Source organism: Podarcis liolepis, assembly GCF_965112155.1.
Source record: "Podarcis liolepis genome assembly, chromosome: 8".
Classification (NCBI taxonomy): Eukaryota; Metazoa; Chordata; class Lepidosauria; order Squamata; family Lacertidae; genus Podarcis; species Podarcis liolepis.
Window position 1 is genome coordinate 33442565 of NC_139560.1, and position 18589 is coordinate 33461153.

The 18589-nt window shown below is 38.9% G+C and overlaps 1 protein-coding gene across 22 annotated transcripts in view; it reads left to right on the forward strand.

Annotated features, from left to right (window-relative positions):
- EYA1 (EYA transcriptional coactivator and phosphatase 1) overlaps positions 1 to 18589 on the forward strand; it is an 86997-nt gene that overhangs the window by 17617 nt on the left and 50791 nt on the right. For 12 of the 22 annotated variants that reach the window (XM_083517274.1, XM_083517268.1, XM_083517278.1 and 9 more), the window contains 4 exons: positions 10805 to 10882; positions 12555 to 12624; positions 12923 to 13065; positions 16762 to 16899. In XM_083517274.1, coding sequence (XP_083373400.1) covers positions 10805 to 10882; positions 12555 to 12624; positions 12923 to 13065; positions 16762 to 16899 — 429 coding nt within the window. The remainder of the gene's footprint in view (positions 1 to 10804; positions 10883 to 12554; positions 12625 to 12922; positions 13066 to 16761; positions 16900 to 18589) is intronic. The other 10 variants (XM_083517276.1, XM_083517280.1, XM_083517277.1 and 7 more) reach the window with 1 other exon arrangement.

The following is an 18589-nucleotide window of genomic DNA, read 5'->3' on the forward strand; positions in this document are numbered from 1 at the left end:
GCTTCGTGATCTGTCCTTCCAGTGAGCACTCAGGGCTGATTTCCTTCAGAATGGATAAAATAATAATAATAATTTATTATTTATACACCACCCATCTGGCTGGGTTTCCCCAGTCACTCTGGGCAGCTTCCAACCGAATATTAAAAACAATATAGCATCAAACAAATAATAATAATTTGATTTTCTTGTAGTCCATGGGACTCTCAAGAGCCTCCTCCAATACCATAATTCAAAAGCATCAATTCTTCAGCGATCCAGCCTCCTTTATAGTCCAGCTCTCACTTCCATACATCACTACTGGGAAAACCATAGCTTTAACTTTATGGACCTTTGTCGGCAAGGTGATGTCTCTGCTTTTTAAGATGCTGTCTAAGTTTGTCATTGCTTTTCTCCCAAGAAGCAGGCGTCTTTTAATTTCGTGACTGCTGTTACCATCTGCAGTGATCATGGAGCTGAAGAAAGTAAAATATCTCACTGCCTCCATTTCTTCCCCTTCTATTTGCCAGGAGGTGATGGGACCAGTAGCCATAATCTTAGTTTTTTTGATGTTGAGCTTCAGGCCATATTTTGTGCTCTCCTCTTTCACCCTCATTAAAAGGTTTTTTAATTCCTCCTCACTTTTTGCCATCAAAGTTGTGCCATCTGCATGTCTGAGGTTGTTGATATTTCTTCCTGCAGTTTTAATTCTGGCTTGGGATTCATCTATTCCAGCCTTTCGGATGATGAATTCTGCATATAAGTTAAATAAGCAGGGAGACAATATACAGCCTTGTCATACTCCTTTCCCAATTTTGAACCAAACAGTTGTTCTTTATCCAGTTCTATCTGTAGCTTCCTGTCCCACATAGACAATTTCTCAGGAGACAGATGAGGTGATCAGGCACTCCCATTTCTCCCATTTTACTAGGAACATCTAAAACCGCTAGTCATGACACTTCCATTTGCAGTAAAATACAAGGATACTGAGCAAGAACACGTTATTATTTTTGTTGTTCGTTGCTTGTTACCTGGATATCTGCAAGCGACTTACAGCATTTAGAAGGCTGTGTCTGAATAGAGATGAATGACTTCTTCCACCACCACCAGATCATGTCAGGTTGGCTCAAAAATAGGTGAAAAATCAGGAAATAGCTTATGTCTGATCTAATCTGATTTCAGAAATAAGCCAGCCTCCCTCCCTGAAACTCTCCTCTCTCTCATGGATTCTTTCTCCCTCCCATCCTCTGATCCCACAAATTCATTCTCTCCCTCTCTTCAACCGCACTTATCAGTCATGGTGATTGTCTGGTGAAAAGAAATTGCATATAATTTAATTTATCATTGAACAGCAAAAAAAAAGTGTAGGCTGTTAAGGGCAATACAACAATACTGCAATACACATTTCACAAGTACATGTTATAACTATTGTTGTACAATGCTCTCTGAAATGATGGGGGGAAATATTATTTCTGCCAAATAGCTTTCCTTTTCAGATGTTCTCTTCCTCCTTTCTCCATGAACATTTGCATCATGTTTATTTACACTTTGTAGATATACAAAATAGAAAAATTGATAGAATAGAAACAATGAAACTATTCTTACAAGGGGACCTATCTGCTGAGCTGGTGGGGAAGGTTTATTTTTTAGAGGTTTGGGGGGATGGAAAGATAATTATGTGATACAGCACAGACTTTGTATGCAGAACCATGGTAGGACTGGCATCTCCAGATAGGGCTGGAAAAGACTCTTGTCAAAGCCCCCAGAGAGGTTATGCCAGTCATTGCAGACCATACAAAGTCAATGGCCTGACTTTGTAAAAAGCAGCAACTTATATGCTGTATAAGTCAACTGAAGGTATTGGTCTCAATATCATTTGAAATGGCTATCTCATGGGTGTTCCTATTTTATTGTGGGTGTACAGCATTCTTCAATGTGTTCTTGGCACAATAATAGTGGTGAATTTATTCCACTTTAGTTTCTTCTGAGGTGCTTTCACAATGCTATCATATTATTACTGTTCGGAGTGGCTATAGCACAAAAAAGTGGGGCAGAAATAACGAAAAACATTTGTGGTACATAAAGTTAAAGGATTCCAGTTGGAAGTTAGTACTGAAATCAGGGTTGGGTGTAACTGCCCCAATAGCATCATGAACATGGCTTATCATGATGTGTGATAAAAAGGACATCTGGAGGGGCCCTGGGTGGTTGTTTTTCTCATGGAAGGTGGATAGGAAGAGATATCTAGAATTTGACACACTTGCAACCCTTTCTCATGGCTGGTGCACCATAGCCTTGGTCTCCTTTTCTGCTCACTTTCCTCAGATGCAGTGGTACACAGCAGGAAGAAGGAAGTGTGTATTTCTCCTCCTATATTCCCATATTTCCAGTTCTCTCTTCCCCACTGCCCCAGCTCCACTCACTAACCTCTACCCTTCTTTCAAAAGGAAGTATAATCAGGCTTCTTTGTCAACATGAACCATGAGAATCTATTTTAATTGGTAGTGCTTTTGGATAACCGAGGGCCAAATGAGACATGGTACTAGATGTGTCATTAGCAATTATGTGTGTGCTTGTGTGTTTAAGTTAATAGGTACATGTGGGCCCAGTTTTCATTGGGACCACAGTGTGTGGTGGAGTGCAATTTGGCCAAAAATGCTATCTAAGCTGCTCTTAGGAAGGAAAGTTCCCATTGTCAAGGGGAAATTTTCATTGGTTTCACAGCAGGAAGAAAGGGTTAACCCTTATCTCCCCATGCACAGCTGCTGTGATGAAAATAATATACACACCTGCTGTTTAAGGTTTTTTTTTTTCTTTCCTTAAGGGGGCGTGCTAATGATGTGTATAGCCATTAGTCATCTAATTTGGTCCTAATATCTGCTAAGAACCAAGTTCAGATGTTATTTCTGAAAACCTAATTATGGATGTATGCACATGGGCCATACTCATGAATGGAGAGAAAGCATGTGCACAGCTTGAGCTGCTTTGAAGGTTTTTACTGCAGCTAGATCACTAAAAAGAATTGGCAAGCTATTTTCCATTTAAAACAAGTCTGCTTGCTCAGATGCATTGCTCAGCATTGCAACAATCAATGCTGATGTGCTCCATGTTATGCCTTTCAGCTGAATCTACTATTTTCTGTGCATATATATGGGCAAATGATTTGGAGTGTTCCAATGTGTTTTCCTTGAAGAATCATTTATGTAGCAGAACTTGCATGTCAATCTTTTGAAACTGAAGCGCCTTGTTGTCTTCAGTGTTCGTAAATGCTTACCGTAACTTCAGAGCATACGGTGGCTGGACAACTCCTTTTTCTTGCTGATGGGCGTGAACACTAGGACCTCATACATGTGCAATATTGTATCAACCCCTGAGAACTATAGTTTGGTTAAACCTGGTGTGACTCAACCCCACAGCACCATCTATGGCAGAGAGATCCTCCTGTAAGCAAACACATTTGAGACCAAAAAGCGTTTTGAATCTGGATGGGGCACAACAAACAAGCATAAAATATTTCCATTAAACAATCAGGATAATTGGTTGAATTGGTAGAGAAGATGTGTATCAAAGGGTTAATCTGACCATGTGTTTCACAGCAACCTGTGAGATTCATCAGATGTCAATGGCTAACTGAAGGGGGGGGGGACTTCTGCAGATGCAGTTACCAAGTAGCAGAGTACGCAGTCATGTAATTTCACAGCAATGAACAGCAAGAGAGGTTAGCTCTAAAAATAACCTATACAAATTCACCCACAAAGCACAGCTGGGTTGGGGTACCTGGTCTATTGAATGCTAACTGAGCATGCACAATATAGTTTAACATTCTAAGTTAACTTTTCAGGGATATGATATACAATTTGTAACACAGTCAAGCATTACAATCTGGACAAGTCAGTTTATGAAACCAGGTACTGTGGTACCTCGGGTTTCATATGCTTCAGGTTTCATACGCTTCAGGTTACACACTCCGCTAACCCAGAAATAGTGCTTCAGGTTAAGAACTTTGCTTAGGATAAGAACAGAAATCAAGCTCCAGCGGCGCAGCGGCAGCAAGAGGCCCCATTAGCTAAAGTGGTGCTTCAGGTTAAGAACAGTTTCAGGTTAAGAATGGACCTCCGGAATGAATTAAGTACTTAACCCGAGGTACCACTGTATTGAGCATTTCAGTGCCATCCCTACTGAAGAAACAAATGTAATGTGCAGTGGCGTAGCGTGGGTTGTCAGCACCCGGAGCAAGGCAAGTAATTTGCGCCCCCTAACCCGTGGATCAGCGCCCCCTAACCCTAACCCCCAGATGTTGCGCCCGGTGTGGCCGGCCCCCCCTGCACCCCCCACGCTACGCCACTGTGACTTTAACTTTATATTTTCCAGCCTTCTGTAGTATGAATATTTAATTATTATTAAGAAAGTAATGTTCACTTAAAGATTATGGGGAATTATTCTCTTAGATAACAGTATTACTTAAGTAATAGTATCCTGTGATTCTTCATGTCAGGGATGTAGAATCTCTGACCTTTCACAAGATGAATTCCACTTCCGTAAGCCCACCCAGCAAAGTTAATGGTCAAGGATGACGGTAGCTGTAGCCTAACAACGCATCCCAGCTTTGCCTTCTTTCAGGAATTAGGAGTTGAGTGCCAGGCAGGCAGAATATGCTTTAAATGGGTACATCTACACTCATACGTGAAAGTAAAATAGATGATCTCCACCTGCCCAGCTTCTTTTCCTGCTCCATAAATATAGAGGAGGAACCTCCTCATCCCGCCCGATATCTCTCCTACCTGCATTTTCCATGGATCAGGGTAGGGAATTTTCAACCTTTGTGACAACTGTAATTAAGCAGTATAGCTAAATAAAAATAAATAAATAAATAAATAAATAAATAGATGCTCAGTATAGTAAATTACCTGAGCATTGGAACGCTAAGGACATCTGCACATCTCAGTCTCATCATGGCCATGCTTTTCCTGCGGTTCTGCAAAATGTATTCCAGTGGAAAATAGAGGGCACACTTTGTTATCAGAAGCTGTAATAGTTCTGCATTTTATGAGTGAATCTAATGGGTGATTAAGATTATAGGAATATAATAGGAGAAATAATTCTTCTATATGTTACCTAGAAAAGAAACATATGTTAAATGTTATTTACCTATCATTTAAAATTAGGTCAATTTTTCAGTAATCAATTTTGGGGTTTATTGTAAAGATTGGCTAAATGGCTAATGCATTTTGAAGTTTGAATTTGTACTTTTCTTCCAAAAGCCCATGACCTATTTCTTCCCAAAGCTTTGACCTATAGTAGTGTGTCAACAGCACACAAAATATGAGTGATATACTTACTGCTGTAGGAAGGATTTGATGGAACTCATAGGGCCAAGAGCAGGGGGAAATTCTTTAGAGAAGTATCAGAATATAAATATGGTTTTGGAAGAAGAAACAATTGGCAGTACAGGAAAAATGTATTCAAGGCTGGACCGAATTCCAGCATTGCTTGAGTAGAGTTTCAGCTTACTTGGATAGTGTGGTTTCTAAAATGTGGTAGAAGTGGTTTTAAGCACATTCACTGCATTCTGAGGCATTTGTTTCAGAAAAGAGGGTGTATGTCAAAACTCTTCTTTTCCACATTTAAAATATCTATTTGTTTTTAAGCTTGGAGCTCCTTTGGGAGTGTATTTTACTGCCAGATTTTGGGGATCCTCCAAAACTCTTACACCTGTCCTGCAATAGGTTACAGTACAGAATTGCTTATTTGCACTTTGGCAATGTTTTAATATAATGTGTGGGTATGGAGCAATCTGAGAAGGTGAAGCCCTTACAGCATAGCTGCTGTGTATGCCCTGCTGAGTGCTGTTTTCTTCCTGATGGCCTTGGTGGTCTTTTGCGCATCAGGCCTTACGAAAAAATTAGGGCGAACTGACTGTATGAAAACCCAGTTTCATCTTTGCAGACTCTAGTGTGCAAACTTCTAGTGTCATTCCCAGTAGTCGTGCAGTGTTTCCCAAATGTGGGTCTCCAGCTGTTTTTGGACTACAACTCCTATCATCCCGAACTATCAGGACCAGGGATCAAGGATGATGGGAACTGAAGTCCAAAAACAGCTGGAGATCCAAGTTTGGGAAACACTGAGAATGCATGATTTGAAGTCTCACACCTTTCCCACTCCACTGTGCCAGAAATAGCCAGTTAACAGGTGATGTGAATGGGTTAATGTTTCACAGGTGCTTCAGGTCTAAAGGGCTGAGATCATATAATGTGTGGCATAAAGTTGAAGGTTTAAATTATTATCCTCATTGGCCTGGTTTTCTCAGTTCTCACTAGCATTGCATAACACACTCAGCCAATAGAAACACAAACTTTTACCCACAAGGGAAGCTTTAAATTAGGAAAACCTCTTTGGATATTGGTTGAAGAGAGGTGCTAGTGTGGTATAGTGATAATTAAAAGTGTTTTCAAGTTGGCTTTGGGATTTTTGTACTATTTGTAACCAAATGAAATAAAATAGTCTGCCAGCTATAATACCTGGCTAGGTATGAACTTTGTCATGGTTGCTTTTTGAACTGCTCGTCCTTCCAACCTGGTGCAGTTTGGGCTAATAGTACCAACTTCCCCTGTAGGGGTGTGGGACCCATTATTATGGTCTGTCCCCGGAGACTTGTGGACCACAAAGGATTCCTGTGAAATTTTCTGGTGAATAGAACTGGCAATCCTGCAGAAGACCTGGATTGACAAGATGCAGAAGGTTGTAGATATGATAGATCTTGAGCATTCTCTCCAACACTGTGGAGCATATTCAGCTCCCTGGTATACTGGGGAGCTGCATGTGATGAAAAAGACCAGTCGATGGCTAGAGTGCAGGTGGTGGAGTCCCACTGCAAAGATGACCAAACATGTGAGAGCACCCTATTGTGCTTACTGCATGGGGGTGAAAACAACGAAGAAGACCTACATCATTGATTCCACTGGGTTCTCTAAAAGTCAGCAAGCGGAACTAGTGAATATGTGGTTCATAGGCTATTGACACCCATATTGGTGGATGGAGTCCAGGGTACCTCAGAGACCCTTTGTGACCTGATGATGCTAATTCCATCGCCGTCCATACTGTATTGAGTCATCTAGAACGACAGGGAACCTACGCAAGGCTGTTGTTTGTGGACTACAGTTCTGCCTTCAATACAATTCTGCCAGACAGGTTATTTCTTAAAATGACCAACTTGGGTATACATCAGAAGATCTGTCTGTGGGTAAGGAATTTCCTGACTGATAGGCCGCAGACAGTGAGAATGGGACCTTACTATTCTTCTACTCTAGTATTAAGCACAGGAGCCCCTCAGGGATGCGTGCTAAGTCCCTTTCTCTATTCTCTGTACACATTTGATTGCACCCCACTGTATAAGTCCAACACAATCATCAAATTTGCGGATGATACAACAGTGGTGGGGCTCATCAGTGAGAACGATGAGACTGCTTATAGGAAAGAAGTACAGGGGTTAATTCAATGGTGTAAAGAAAATAATCTTATGCTTAACATCAAAAAAACCAAAGAACTCATAATTGACTTTAGGAGAAAGAAAAGTGTATTGTTACCATTGCACATAAATGGCGAGGAAGTGGAGAGGGTTGGTAGTTTTAAATACCTGGGCATTTATATCTCGGAGGACCTCTCATGGACTGCAAATGTTAATATGGTTGTGAGGAAGGTGCAGGGGAGGTTGTATTTCCTGAGAATGCTCAGGGGACTGAATCTATCCCAGCACCTACTCCTGTCCTATTATCATAGTACCATCGAGAGTGTCCTAACCTATAGTATATTATCGTGGTATGGGAGCAGCTCTGAAACGGATAAAAAAGCTTTACAGTGAACAATTAAAATTGCCCAGAACGTTATTGGGCTCCGACTACCAACCCTGGATGAGATCTTCACGTCTCGCATCTTGAAGAAGTCACATAATATTCTGAGAGATCCCACCCACCCTGCTCACAACTTCTTTGAACTATTGCCTTCGGGCAGAAGATATAGGACAATGAAAACACGAACCACACGCCTTCTGAATAGTTTCTATCCAAGAGCTCTGATTGCACTAAATAATGATCTCAGGGCCAGTTGCAAGGTTTAGTAAGTAGGGAGTGGAAGGAATGAGATAGGTTTTAGGTTATGTTATGTTTTTAATAGGTCATGCTATATTCTGGATTATGTTATGTTTTATAGATTACGTCTAAATAGGATGAGAGTTTGGAGATACGTGCAAATGTATATGTGAACCCGGTCTTTGGGTGGGTGTTTGATTTTCGTTGTTGTGTATACTGTGTATATACGGACAATGACAATAAAATTTATCTATCTATCTATCTAAATCTGAGGACAATGCCATTTGTCTCCATAGAATGTGAGATGCCAATACTCCATCAAGCCATGTTTAGTGGGAGCAGTTTCAGTTTTTGCAGCCTGATTGAAGCTAGCTAGGGAAACATGGCTGGGTGGGTTCAGTGTGATGTATGCAACTTCATGATAGGGTGGTGCTAGCCACTGTGGAAGTGATTGTGTGGCCATTAATGGGGGGGGAACCACCCGGTACCCAGTGGTATTTTACAACTACTACCCAGTTGTTAATACCCTGTTTGGACAAGAAACTTGAGAGGGTTGACCCATTACAATCTGTCTTCAGACCCAGGTTCAGAACTGGGCATTCCTTGGTCACCCTACTGGATGACCTCTCTCAGGAAAGGGACAGGAGGAGTGTGATGTTGTTGCTGTTCCTCCTGGACTGTCATGAATCCTGGGAAGATGGAGCCTTGGTGGGTGAGTGACTCCCAGGTCAGAGAAGTTGATACATTGCCTGTCCTAGATGAGGTTGTGCTCTCACTGAAGAAGTAGGTGCCTATATAGTTTGGGGATGTTCCTGGATCCAGCTCTGTCACTGGGGGTGCAGGTGTCCTCAATGGCTAGGAATGCCTTTTACCAACTTTAATTGGTAAGACAGCTATGGACATTCTTGGATCAAGATTGGCTTGACCATGGTTGTGCATGCATTGGGAACCTTACAGTTCGATTACTGCAATGTGCTCTGCTGGTGCAACCTTTGGGGTTAGTCTGGAAGTTGCTTTCAGGATTTGCACTGGCAGCCGATCTACTACTTGGCCAACTTCAAGGTGTTGATTGCTAACATAAGGCTCAATACAGCTCAGGACCAGGTTACTTGAGAAACTTCCTTATTGCTTATAAACCCTGTATGTCGCTGCAGTTTGTGGGAGATTTCCTCCTGCAAGTTCCAAAGAAGCCTGTTCCACAGTAACTGAAAGCAAAGCTTTCAGTGTCACTGCCCTTGTTCTGTGGAATAGCATTCCTTACAAAATATGGCAGGCACCACCCACTATCTGCACTTTCCAAAACAATTGAAGACATGTTTGTTCCTATAGGCTTTTACAGCTGGATAAATTTTAATACAAGTGTCTGTTTCGTTGTATTTTAGTCTTGTTTTAAATGCATTTGCTGTTTTTGTGTTTTTTAATTATCTCAAGTATAAATGGTTTTATAATATCTAGAATCAGTATTAATAATGATCATTCTAATTTATCAAGTGCCTGTAAATTTCTGATTCCATAAATAAATTCATGTTTTACTTTATTATAAGGGCTTTAGTTTACTCATGAGCCGTACTAACCCACACTTAGCTTATGCTAGTCAAATTCTGGGAATCCTCTCTAGTTACAGGGCATTGCTCATGCCCCACACCCTTCCCAGATTTGCTCCAGAGAGTTCTGGAGAATCCCTGCAACAGCTAATTAAACCCAATCTTCCACTCCTGTTGCAAGACCAACTATGCATCCGCCACTATCCTAGTTAAGAAACATAAGGTAGACTACAGTTGCAAGGGGGCACTGTGGTAGATCACATGTTTTGCATGTAAAATGATACAGATTTAATACCTGTGATATCCAGGTAGGACTGGGAAAAACTCCTGTCTGAAACTAGAAGAGCTCCTGCTAATGTGTACAATAGTCTTGCTCAGTGCAAGGCAGCTTCCTTTGAAATGTACAAAACTTTGAATGTTAAAGATACCTGTGAATGTATAGTGTAGCAGAATGTAAAATAACTAAGAGTACTGCAGTGACCCTGTGTTTGTTACTGTATCATTAAATGTCCTGAAAGTTATAAAGATTAGATGTAAAAAGTTAGAATAAAGTACAGGCGGCGACCATTTTGCACTTCCTACATGCAGGTCCTTTTGGAACCAGAAGAGGACAGAATGCGGGGCGGGGCAGAATGGGGGTGAATTGGGGTTATGCATGCTCCTCCTACACCAGGAACAGAACCCCTGTGCAAAATGGTCGCTGCTTGTACACTAACTTATATAATTGGTTTAGTAACAGCAGAATTCTGTTTCCGTCTACCCAAGTTCAATTGGACTTGCTCCCAAGTAAATGCTGTAGGATTGCAGCCTAATATTGTACTGACCTGACAGTAACTTTTTGGCAGTTATGTAGATCACCTGAGAGACTTGTTAGAAAGGCAATAAACAATTCTGTTGTAATGGTTTTTACTCATTTCGGACAGATGTACATAATTTTGTGTGTAATATGTTTATAGAAAAATAAATGTACAAAATAAGCTTTGTGTTTCTTAGAATTAGTGCTGCATTAGTATATAAGAACATAAGCAATTAGTGTACGAGTGTGTTGCACGTATGCATGAGTGTTTGTGCACAAGTATGAAATTCTGTGCATGTCTACTCAGAAGTAAGCCCCACTGAGTTCAGTTTTACTGACTGTCAGGGAAATTTGTCTGGATTGCAGTCATAGTGAACATAAAACACACTTTATTTATATTTTAGTTAAAACAGAGCCAATGAGCAGCAGTGAGATTGCTACTACAACAGCAGACGGGTCTTTAGACAGTTTTTCAGGATCAGGTAAGGAAGCATTTGCCATGTATAAATATGATACCCATATATGTTTCAGATATTTAATTAGGAAACTGTTTCTGAGTAAAGACAACCATACATTCTGTGGATTTTCATGTGTGTATTCCCCTTATTGGCAGCGGTTGCCACTTATTAGCTGCCAAGTCTATTTTGAAATTAATAGTGAAATTCTATATATGTCTACTCAGAAGTAAGTTCTGCTGAGTCCAATGGGGCTCCAGCTCCAGGTGAGTCTAGTAGCCTCAGTTTGGTCTACCAATATTTTCTTCTGTGCGCTCTTCTGAAATACAGAGCTGTTACTGGTGACATTTACTGGGCACCCTTTAGTCTCAGAGTAGTCCAAGCCCACATTTTATTTGGCATATATAAAGCAGATAGCTTTACCTCAAAAAATCTAAGTTTGTGTGAAGACAAAAGTTTATCAGCTGTGGTGAGAACCTATTTTTTTAAGTGCAAAGCTGTCCCGGTTATTGCAGCAGGAGGTAACAGCCAATCTGCACTGTTCATAGCCAGCTACTGCTGCAAACTTAACACCGCCCCCAATCTTGACAAAGAAAAAGAAATGTATATTTGAACAATGAAGATGCTTCAGCAGTTTTACTGCTGAAAAAAATGGGTTGCGTTCCGTGTTAGTCCTACTCAGAGTAGATCTATTAAATTAATGGACATGAGTAAATTAGGCCTTTAATTTTAGTGAGTCTTTTCTGAGGAGCACTTAGCTAGATCCTGCCCACTATGCCTGCCTGCAATACTTTTTAAAGGCCAACCAAAATGTCACAAAATATTATGCAAGGTTTCAAATTTGATATGTCAGTTTTACAATCTCAGTATTGGTACACTGTCATTTTTTTTAAGATTCTAGCTGAGAAAATCCAACAAGGAATGCTTCCTTTTTGGTTCCATAGCAGCGTGAATGTCTTCAGCCATCACTGTGCTTGAAAACACTCTTTGCGATGAAAAGGTTTTGAGTCCAATCGGTGGCATATCTAGGTTGAATGGGGAAGTCCCTTGTCTGTAAAGCTACAGCTAGTCAGTGCAGATAATACTAAGTTGGATGGACTAGTGGTCTGACTCTGTGTAAAGCAGCTTCCTAAGTCACACACAGTCATTGGAAGGAATAAATAATAAAACGCTGAAGAGGAATTGCTCCCTTATTGGCATTTGTTTCATTCCTCACTACCATGTGCTAAATAGCTGTTTTCAGTAGTGGCTATAGTTCTTGGGAAGGAAAAATGGAAGTATGATTGTGGGTTTGAAGAATATCTGACTCACTAAAATGTCACCCTTGTATAAAAATGCTGACATTTTACAGCATTTAAATTTAAGAACCATGCATGGAGTAATTAATTTAATTCAAGTGCAAAATTGTGAGAAAAGTGGAGAGTTAATTAAATGGCTAGAAATATGACAGGGTGTGTTAAAAAGGCCTTAAAGTGTGACATATTTTTAAAACGGTCCCTTAAGAGCAATTGCAAAAGCCTAATTTGCAATAAAGATGTTGAGAATTGTTGTGCTAGCCTGGATCTAGTAAAGTATTACTTGGCGCTGTTTTAATTTTATTAAACTTCATTAAATTTCTAAAGTTCCTTTAACAGAAATAATATTTAGGTTAGATGTGTGTGTTTACACTTCCATGTGCTTTCTTTTCTCCTCCGTACAGCAATTGGAAGCAGTGGCTTCAGCCCAAGACAAACTCACCAGTTTTCCCCACCACAGATATACCCGTCCAAGTAAGATGTCTGTTACGTTTAAAAAAAAGAAAAAGAAAAAAGTGGAGTTAAACCTCATTTATAATTATAATTGAATCCATCTGCTAAATCATAATTGAAATCAGTTTACCCTTGAGAGAGGTTGTACTTTAGAATAACTACAAATGTATCTTTAGACGTAGAAAATTGTTTAATTAATTAATTTGTTTTGCACAGTGGCCAAAGAATTTACATTCTGTCATGCAGCTTAACCAAAACGTTTGCATGTTTCTATCTAATACAAAGGCTTTCCTGTTTTCTGTCATTTTGCAACGAACAGCAGACCATACCCGCATATTCTTCCTACTCCTTCACAAACGATGGCTGCATATGGGCAGACACAGTTTACCACAGGGATGCAACAAGCCACAGGTTATTCAACGTACCCACAGCCTGGTCAGCCCTATGGAATCCCATCATATGGTGAGTAAAGTTTTGGGGGAGATGGTGACAAACAGTTGTGCATTGGGCTGTGAAGTCACTTTGCTGATGAATGCAGCATTACTTAGTGACAGAATACCACATTTTAGTAGCTTAAGCATATGTTGCAAAACCACTGAGGCCTGAAAAGAAGTAGAGCATTGTTCCATGATTTTGGAATCGCACTCCTCAGTATTTAGCAGCATCTTAACTTTCATGTCTCCCACTTTCTTGCTATGGGCTATTTCCAACTAATGTCCTTGCAGAAACACAAGCGTTTTTGATCCAGAGGGAAGTATCTGCTGGTAGAAGAGGGGAGGTTGTTTTTTAAAAATTCCTTGTCCCATCAGCAGTCCCCAGTGTCCCACAAAAATCTGTTCTGGAGGATATGCAAACCCAGTAGAACGGATTTTCAGAATGCTCCTGAAAATTTCCCCCTCCCCCTCTGTTGTCAGATGCTTCCAATGGAGTAACAGAGCAAGGAGGGTCATTTGGTTCCTAGTCTGTGGGTATATGTTGCTGTATTAGGTACTTGAATGTCCTATGACAAGAACCAAGCTATATCTATGGTTTGTGTAATAAACAGAAAGATCAGTGCACATTTTCTTTATGGAGCATTAAGAATGTTAAAGACGCTCCTAGCATGCATGGTGCATGTAGATGCCCTTGCTGCATTTGACTTATTAAAGTATTTCTTATGAAATATAGAAAGAATAATTCAACCAAACTTAAGTCCCATTAACATCAGGTGCCCTTTTAAATGTTTTGTGGGATGCGGGGTGGTATTGGTTTGTTTTTGTTCCGGTTTTATTATATATTTTGTGTTTTTTATCTTGTATTTTTGTGTTGTGAACCGCCCTGGGATCTACAGGTGAAGGACGGTATACTACTACTACTACTACTACTAGATTTCCAAGGCAGCTATTAAACATACCCAATAAAAGCAACCCACAATTTTATTTAAAACAACCGTTAATAAACCAAGAAGTACTCCACAATTGAAACAGGAGCCAAAGAACTACATAATAATATATCCAAAAGTACTGCCTCATATAAAAAGGCTTTACACTTTCTCTCCCTAGATGTTGACTGAGAAGGGCACTGGCTCATCTCAACTGGAAGGACGTTGTCCTAAAAATTTTGGTGATCCCCACTGTTGGGCTCAATATTGAGGACTTCTGAACTATACTATCTCCCTATACAATGGAAAATAAGTCCACTGGGGTTTATTCTCTAATAAAGTGTGACCAGGATTTCCATCTTAACCAACAAATTAAATCGACTGAAACTCGGGAAATAATGGGTTATGTTTTCTTTAACTGGCATTTACAAATCCGTTTCTTTTGTATTTGCTTAAATCTAGCAAAAATAATCTTGCGACCTGTTTTAAACTTCATCTTAGTAGAGTGACTATCAGGATTATACTTTCAAGTTTATTTTTAAATGAAAGTAAAAATTAAAACTTTGGCCACTTGTGGTTTATTCCTGTAGTGTTAGAACTGATTTTTTAAAATACATTTTTTAAAAAATAATTGAAATTTATTCTTAAACTGTTAGAATAGGAAAATTGATCACAATGCAGTTTGGTTATTTGTTGCTACTTTGTTATGTTAATACAGTTTACATTCTTGTTTTAGGGTTTATATCCTTTTTTTGTAATATTGCCAGTTGGTCTGTTTTTGTGTTTCTTTCCCCCCCTTTTTCTGAACAGCAAAATTTTAAAAACTCCTTTTGATATATTTATATATACTTGATAACGATTCAATATGGTGTGATATATCACAAAGATAGCTGTAATAACAAATCAGAACTCAATTTATAATTGAACACTGATTAATTTACTCTGTAGTAACTAAACATTTTATGGAACACTCTGGCAAAGGCTTTTTATTATATTGTACAATGAGAGAATGGAGAAATAATGTTTGTAACAGAGTGAGCTTGGTTGGTGGAGATGATTGCCACCGACAGCTGGTTGCTAAGACTTTCTTGGCTCTAATGCTTCAGCAAAACTGTTAAAAAGACTTTAAAATGCAGATTTCCCCCATTGCAGGATGGTTTTCAGTTACTGCTTCTTTATCAGACATGCTGTTGGAAGTTTATTATTTATTTGAATTAGGTTAAATACACATATTAACATACATATATTCATGCATCAGCATAATTCCCATCACTACCATCATACCATTCATGAGTTTTCCCTCTTAATGCAGAGAAGAGGTTTAAAAGAGTTAGGATTGCTTTTTCACAATATAGCTGCCACGTGGGGAATGAAATTTTACTCCCCAGCTGCTTGCAATGTTATCATGACACTTGCTTCTCCTTTTCAATGCACCCTTGAGAGTGGATGATTTGCAGTGGAAAAATAATTGAGGGTATTTATAAAGGAGAAGCAGCTTACACACCAATACATGGTCTACATGCAGCTTTGTCATATCTAAAATCGCAAGTGCATAATCCACATGGTGATTTTATTTTGTATGCCAAATCACCAGATTAGCTCCAACGGATTTGTTGGTCTTCCTGTCACCACCTGCATGCATCTTGCCTCACTTCAGAATCCCGGGGCTGAGCTTCAGTTGCATTGCCGAATGTCACTGATTCTCTGCAGCAGTTAAAACTTACCTGTACAACTGGGCTGCAGGCAATACCCTTTTCCAACACAACATAAAATAATGGCCTATTATGGTGTGGATGCAAACCAGACAGTGAGGTGCCAATGCATATGGCAGGCTGCAAAATGTTATTTTTGTCTGTTTATCAGGCTAAATACATTTTAATTTTCTGGATTGCATTTATTTAATTAAATCATTTTTAGGGTTGTAGATATTTGAATTTTGATGAAATTCAATAAGAAAAGAAATAAAAAAGACTATATAATGTTCCTCCAGTCTGAAGAGACATCTCAAAGGTGTGGGATCTGTATTGTTTACATGGCAAAAAGGCTGTATACCTTTTGCAGTTAATAATGGATATGTGCCTATAGGCCCAAGCAATAATTTAAAAAGAGATAATTTTCCCACTCTCACCCCTGTTTGAAAATGTCTAGGAAAAATCTTAAAACTATTGAGATGTAAAAGGTGCTTACTGTATGTGTTAATGTTGGCCCCTAGTAACTAAACCAACTAAAGCATTGGGACCCAGGTAGAGGAAATCCTATATGTAGTTGCTCAGTTCCCTTGTATTCATGTACAGGATTGCACTGTAAAACCTGGCAACTTTGGTAGCTAAGAAAGTTTTAACTCACATGCTGGACTTTGTAAATATGAAATTCCCTATTGATATTCTGACCCTCTTTAATTATTAAGCTCTTGCATGTGAAAAGTTATAGAAGAAATACTTATATTAATAAAACGAGTTGTCTAATGTCTTTCTGAATGAGCAGAAAACAAAAAATGTATAATAGTATCAAATGTGCTTTAAACATCTATAATTTCACAATTTTAAGCTAAAACTGTCACTGTTCCTTCATACTGATAATGTAACGATTGCTAAATAGGTGAATCTACAGTATGTTCATGCAAGATTTAAATTAAACAAGAATTTAAAGTAGAAAGGTTGCGTCAGTTCAGATAGTGCAGCTTAACTAGATTATGGGTTGGTGTCCTTTTGCATACTTACATGAATACTTGTGTGATTTTATTTAATGCCCTCTGTTAAAATATGAACAACTAGCTTTGCTATCACTAACTGATTTAGGTGCATTGTGGGCAGGCATCAAGACAGAAGGCGGATTATCACAAACACAGTCACCTGGACAGACAGGCTTTCTGAGCTATGGTGCAAGTTTTAGCACTCCCCAGCCAGGACAGGCTCCATACAGTTACCAGATGCAAGGTCTGTATAAAGTAATTAGAATTCATTTGCTTTTCACATGTTGTTTTGGTTTTGTGGTTTTTTTAAAAAAAATAATAATAATTGAAAATGCAGGTAGCCAAATGAAGATGATAGCAGTGTATATTATGTGCAAAACTAGATAGATTTTAAATGCAATTTTGCATTGTTGATGATAAATTAGCGTTTTTAATTCAAACCTAAGTTTTAAAGGTCTCGTCAACATAAGCATTTTAAACATGGCTATTTTATTATGTGATTCCAACATTACAATGACCTTTATTGTAAAATTCCATTTCTTGCAGCATAGTTCTCTGCTGTGATAGAAAACAGAGCAGTGTGAAAAATTGTGTCAAGAATACAAATATAAACTGACATAATTTCATCCCTTAGGTGTGTTTTCTTTGTCTGTAAATTTAAGATGACATTCCCTACAAGTTAACTTGTCAAAATTATTTAGGTAATGTTGGCAGTATAATTTGGAAGTTCTATAAGTATTAGATGCTATCAGTTGTGCTTTCTTCCCCATAGTAATTTAAATGTTTACTTGATATTATACGTAATGCCTAATGTATTGTATATTTCTTTGTGTTGGTACTTATGGAATCCAGTTCTTCTTAGGAATAGAGAAAAGGATTCAAAACTAACCAGAAACATGATCTCTAATTTTAGACTGGGTCAGTGGGAGCTATGCATGTTGAATCCCTTGGAAACCTTAGAACAGATGTTATGAAGCAGAGAAGCCTTAATGTCTTAACTGTATCAGACTTCGTTGATGCAGAATAGCTTTTAGGATGTATTGATCTAGTCCTTAGCCAGTAAGCAAAGGAAACATTTACCTTTTGAACTGACAGCAAACGTAGAATGGCAGAGGTGATGATCTGACATAAGGTCTGGATTAAGACACATTACCACCAAGTTTTCAACAGAAAGAATAAGATTTCTTTCAACTGATTTTTTTTTTAAATTGGAATTATGTCTGAGTCACATCTTCTTTTGTAGGATCTGGCAGCTGCTTCAGCCTAATTTTTAAATATTGTTTAATTTCGTCGTCTTTTTTCTTTTTGTTTTGAATAGTGGCCTTATCATATAATAATTCAAATATGGTTAGCAGCAACATTGCTGAGAGCAAAAGCAGCAGAGTCAGGACCGTGATTCCTGCATCCTACATTTTTCGTACTCTAAATGCACAAGCACTTTTGCATCCTGCTGAGTTTTCACAAATCACCAAAGAGTGATTTTCACAGAGGTTCAAAGGGTTCAAAAATGTGCCTTATCTTCTCTTAATTAGTATGAGTTGAGGACTATAGGGAAGTTGCATATGTTGGTAGCTGTAGTAAAATAGTTTGAAAATGGCATTTGCTTCTTTCTTATCCATGAATACTGATTTGTACAATCTGAAATGGTACAGTGGGTCTCACTTCTTCATAGGAATGATAATTCTAATCTGAGGTTGTGATGGTGAAAACTGAAATAGCTTTCTTTATTGTGGATAAGTTAATGCAAAACACTTTTGCTCTGGCTTTGCCCATCTTTAGTTTTAGCTCCGCCTGCTGCTGGCATGCATCCTTCAACAGATTACCCCGAAAGAATGTGGAGTTCAGCAGAATAAAGGTTGCTCCCCGATATAAAGCATAATTAACATGGCCTTAAGTTTGGAAAGCTAGCTCTGGACCCTGTAATGTATATTCTG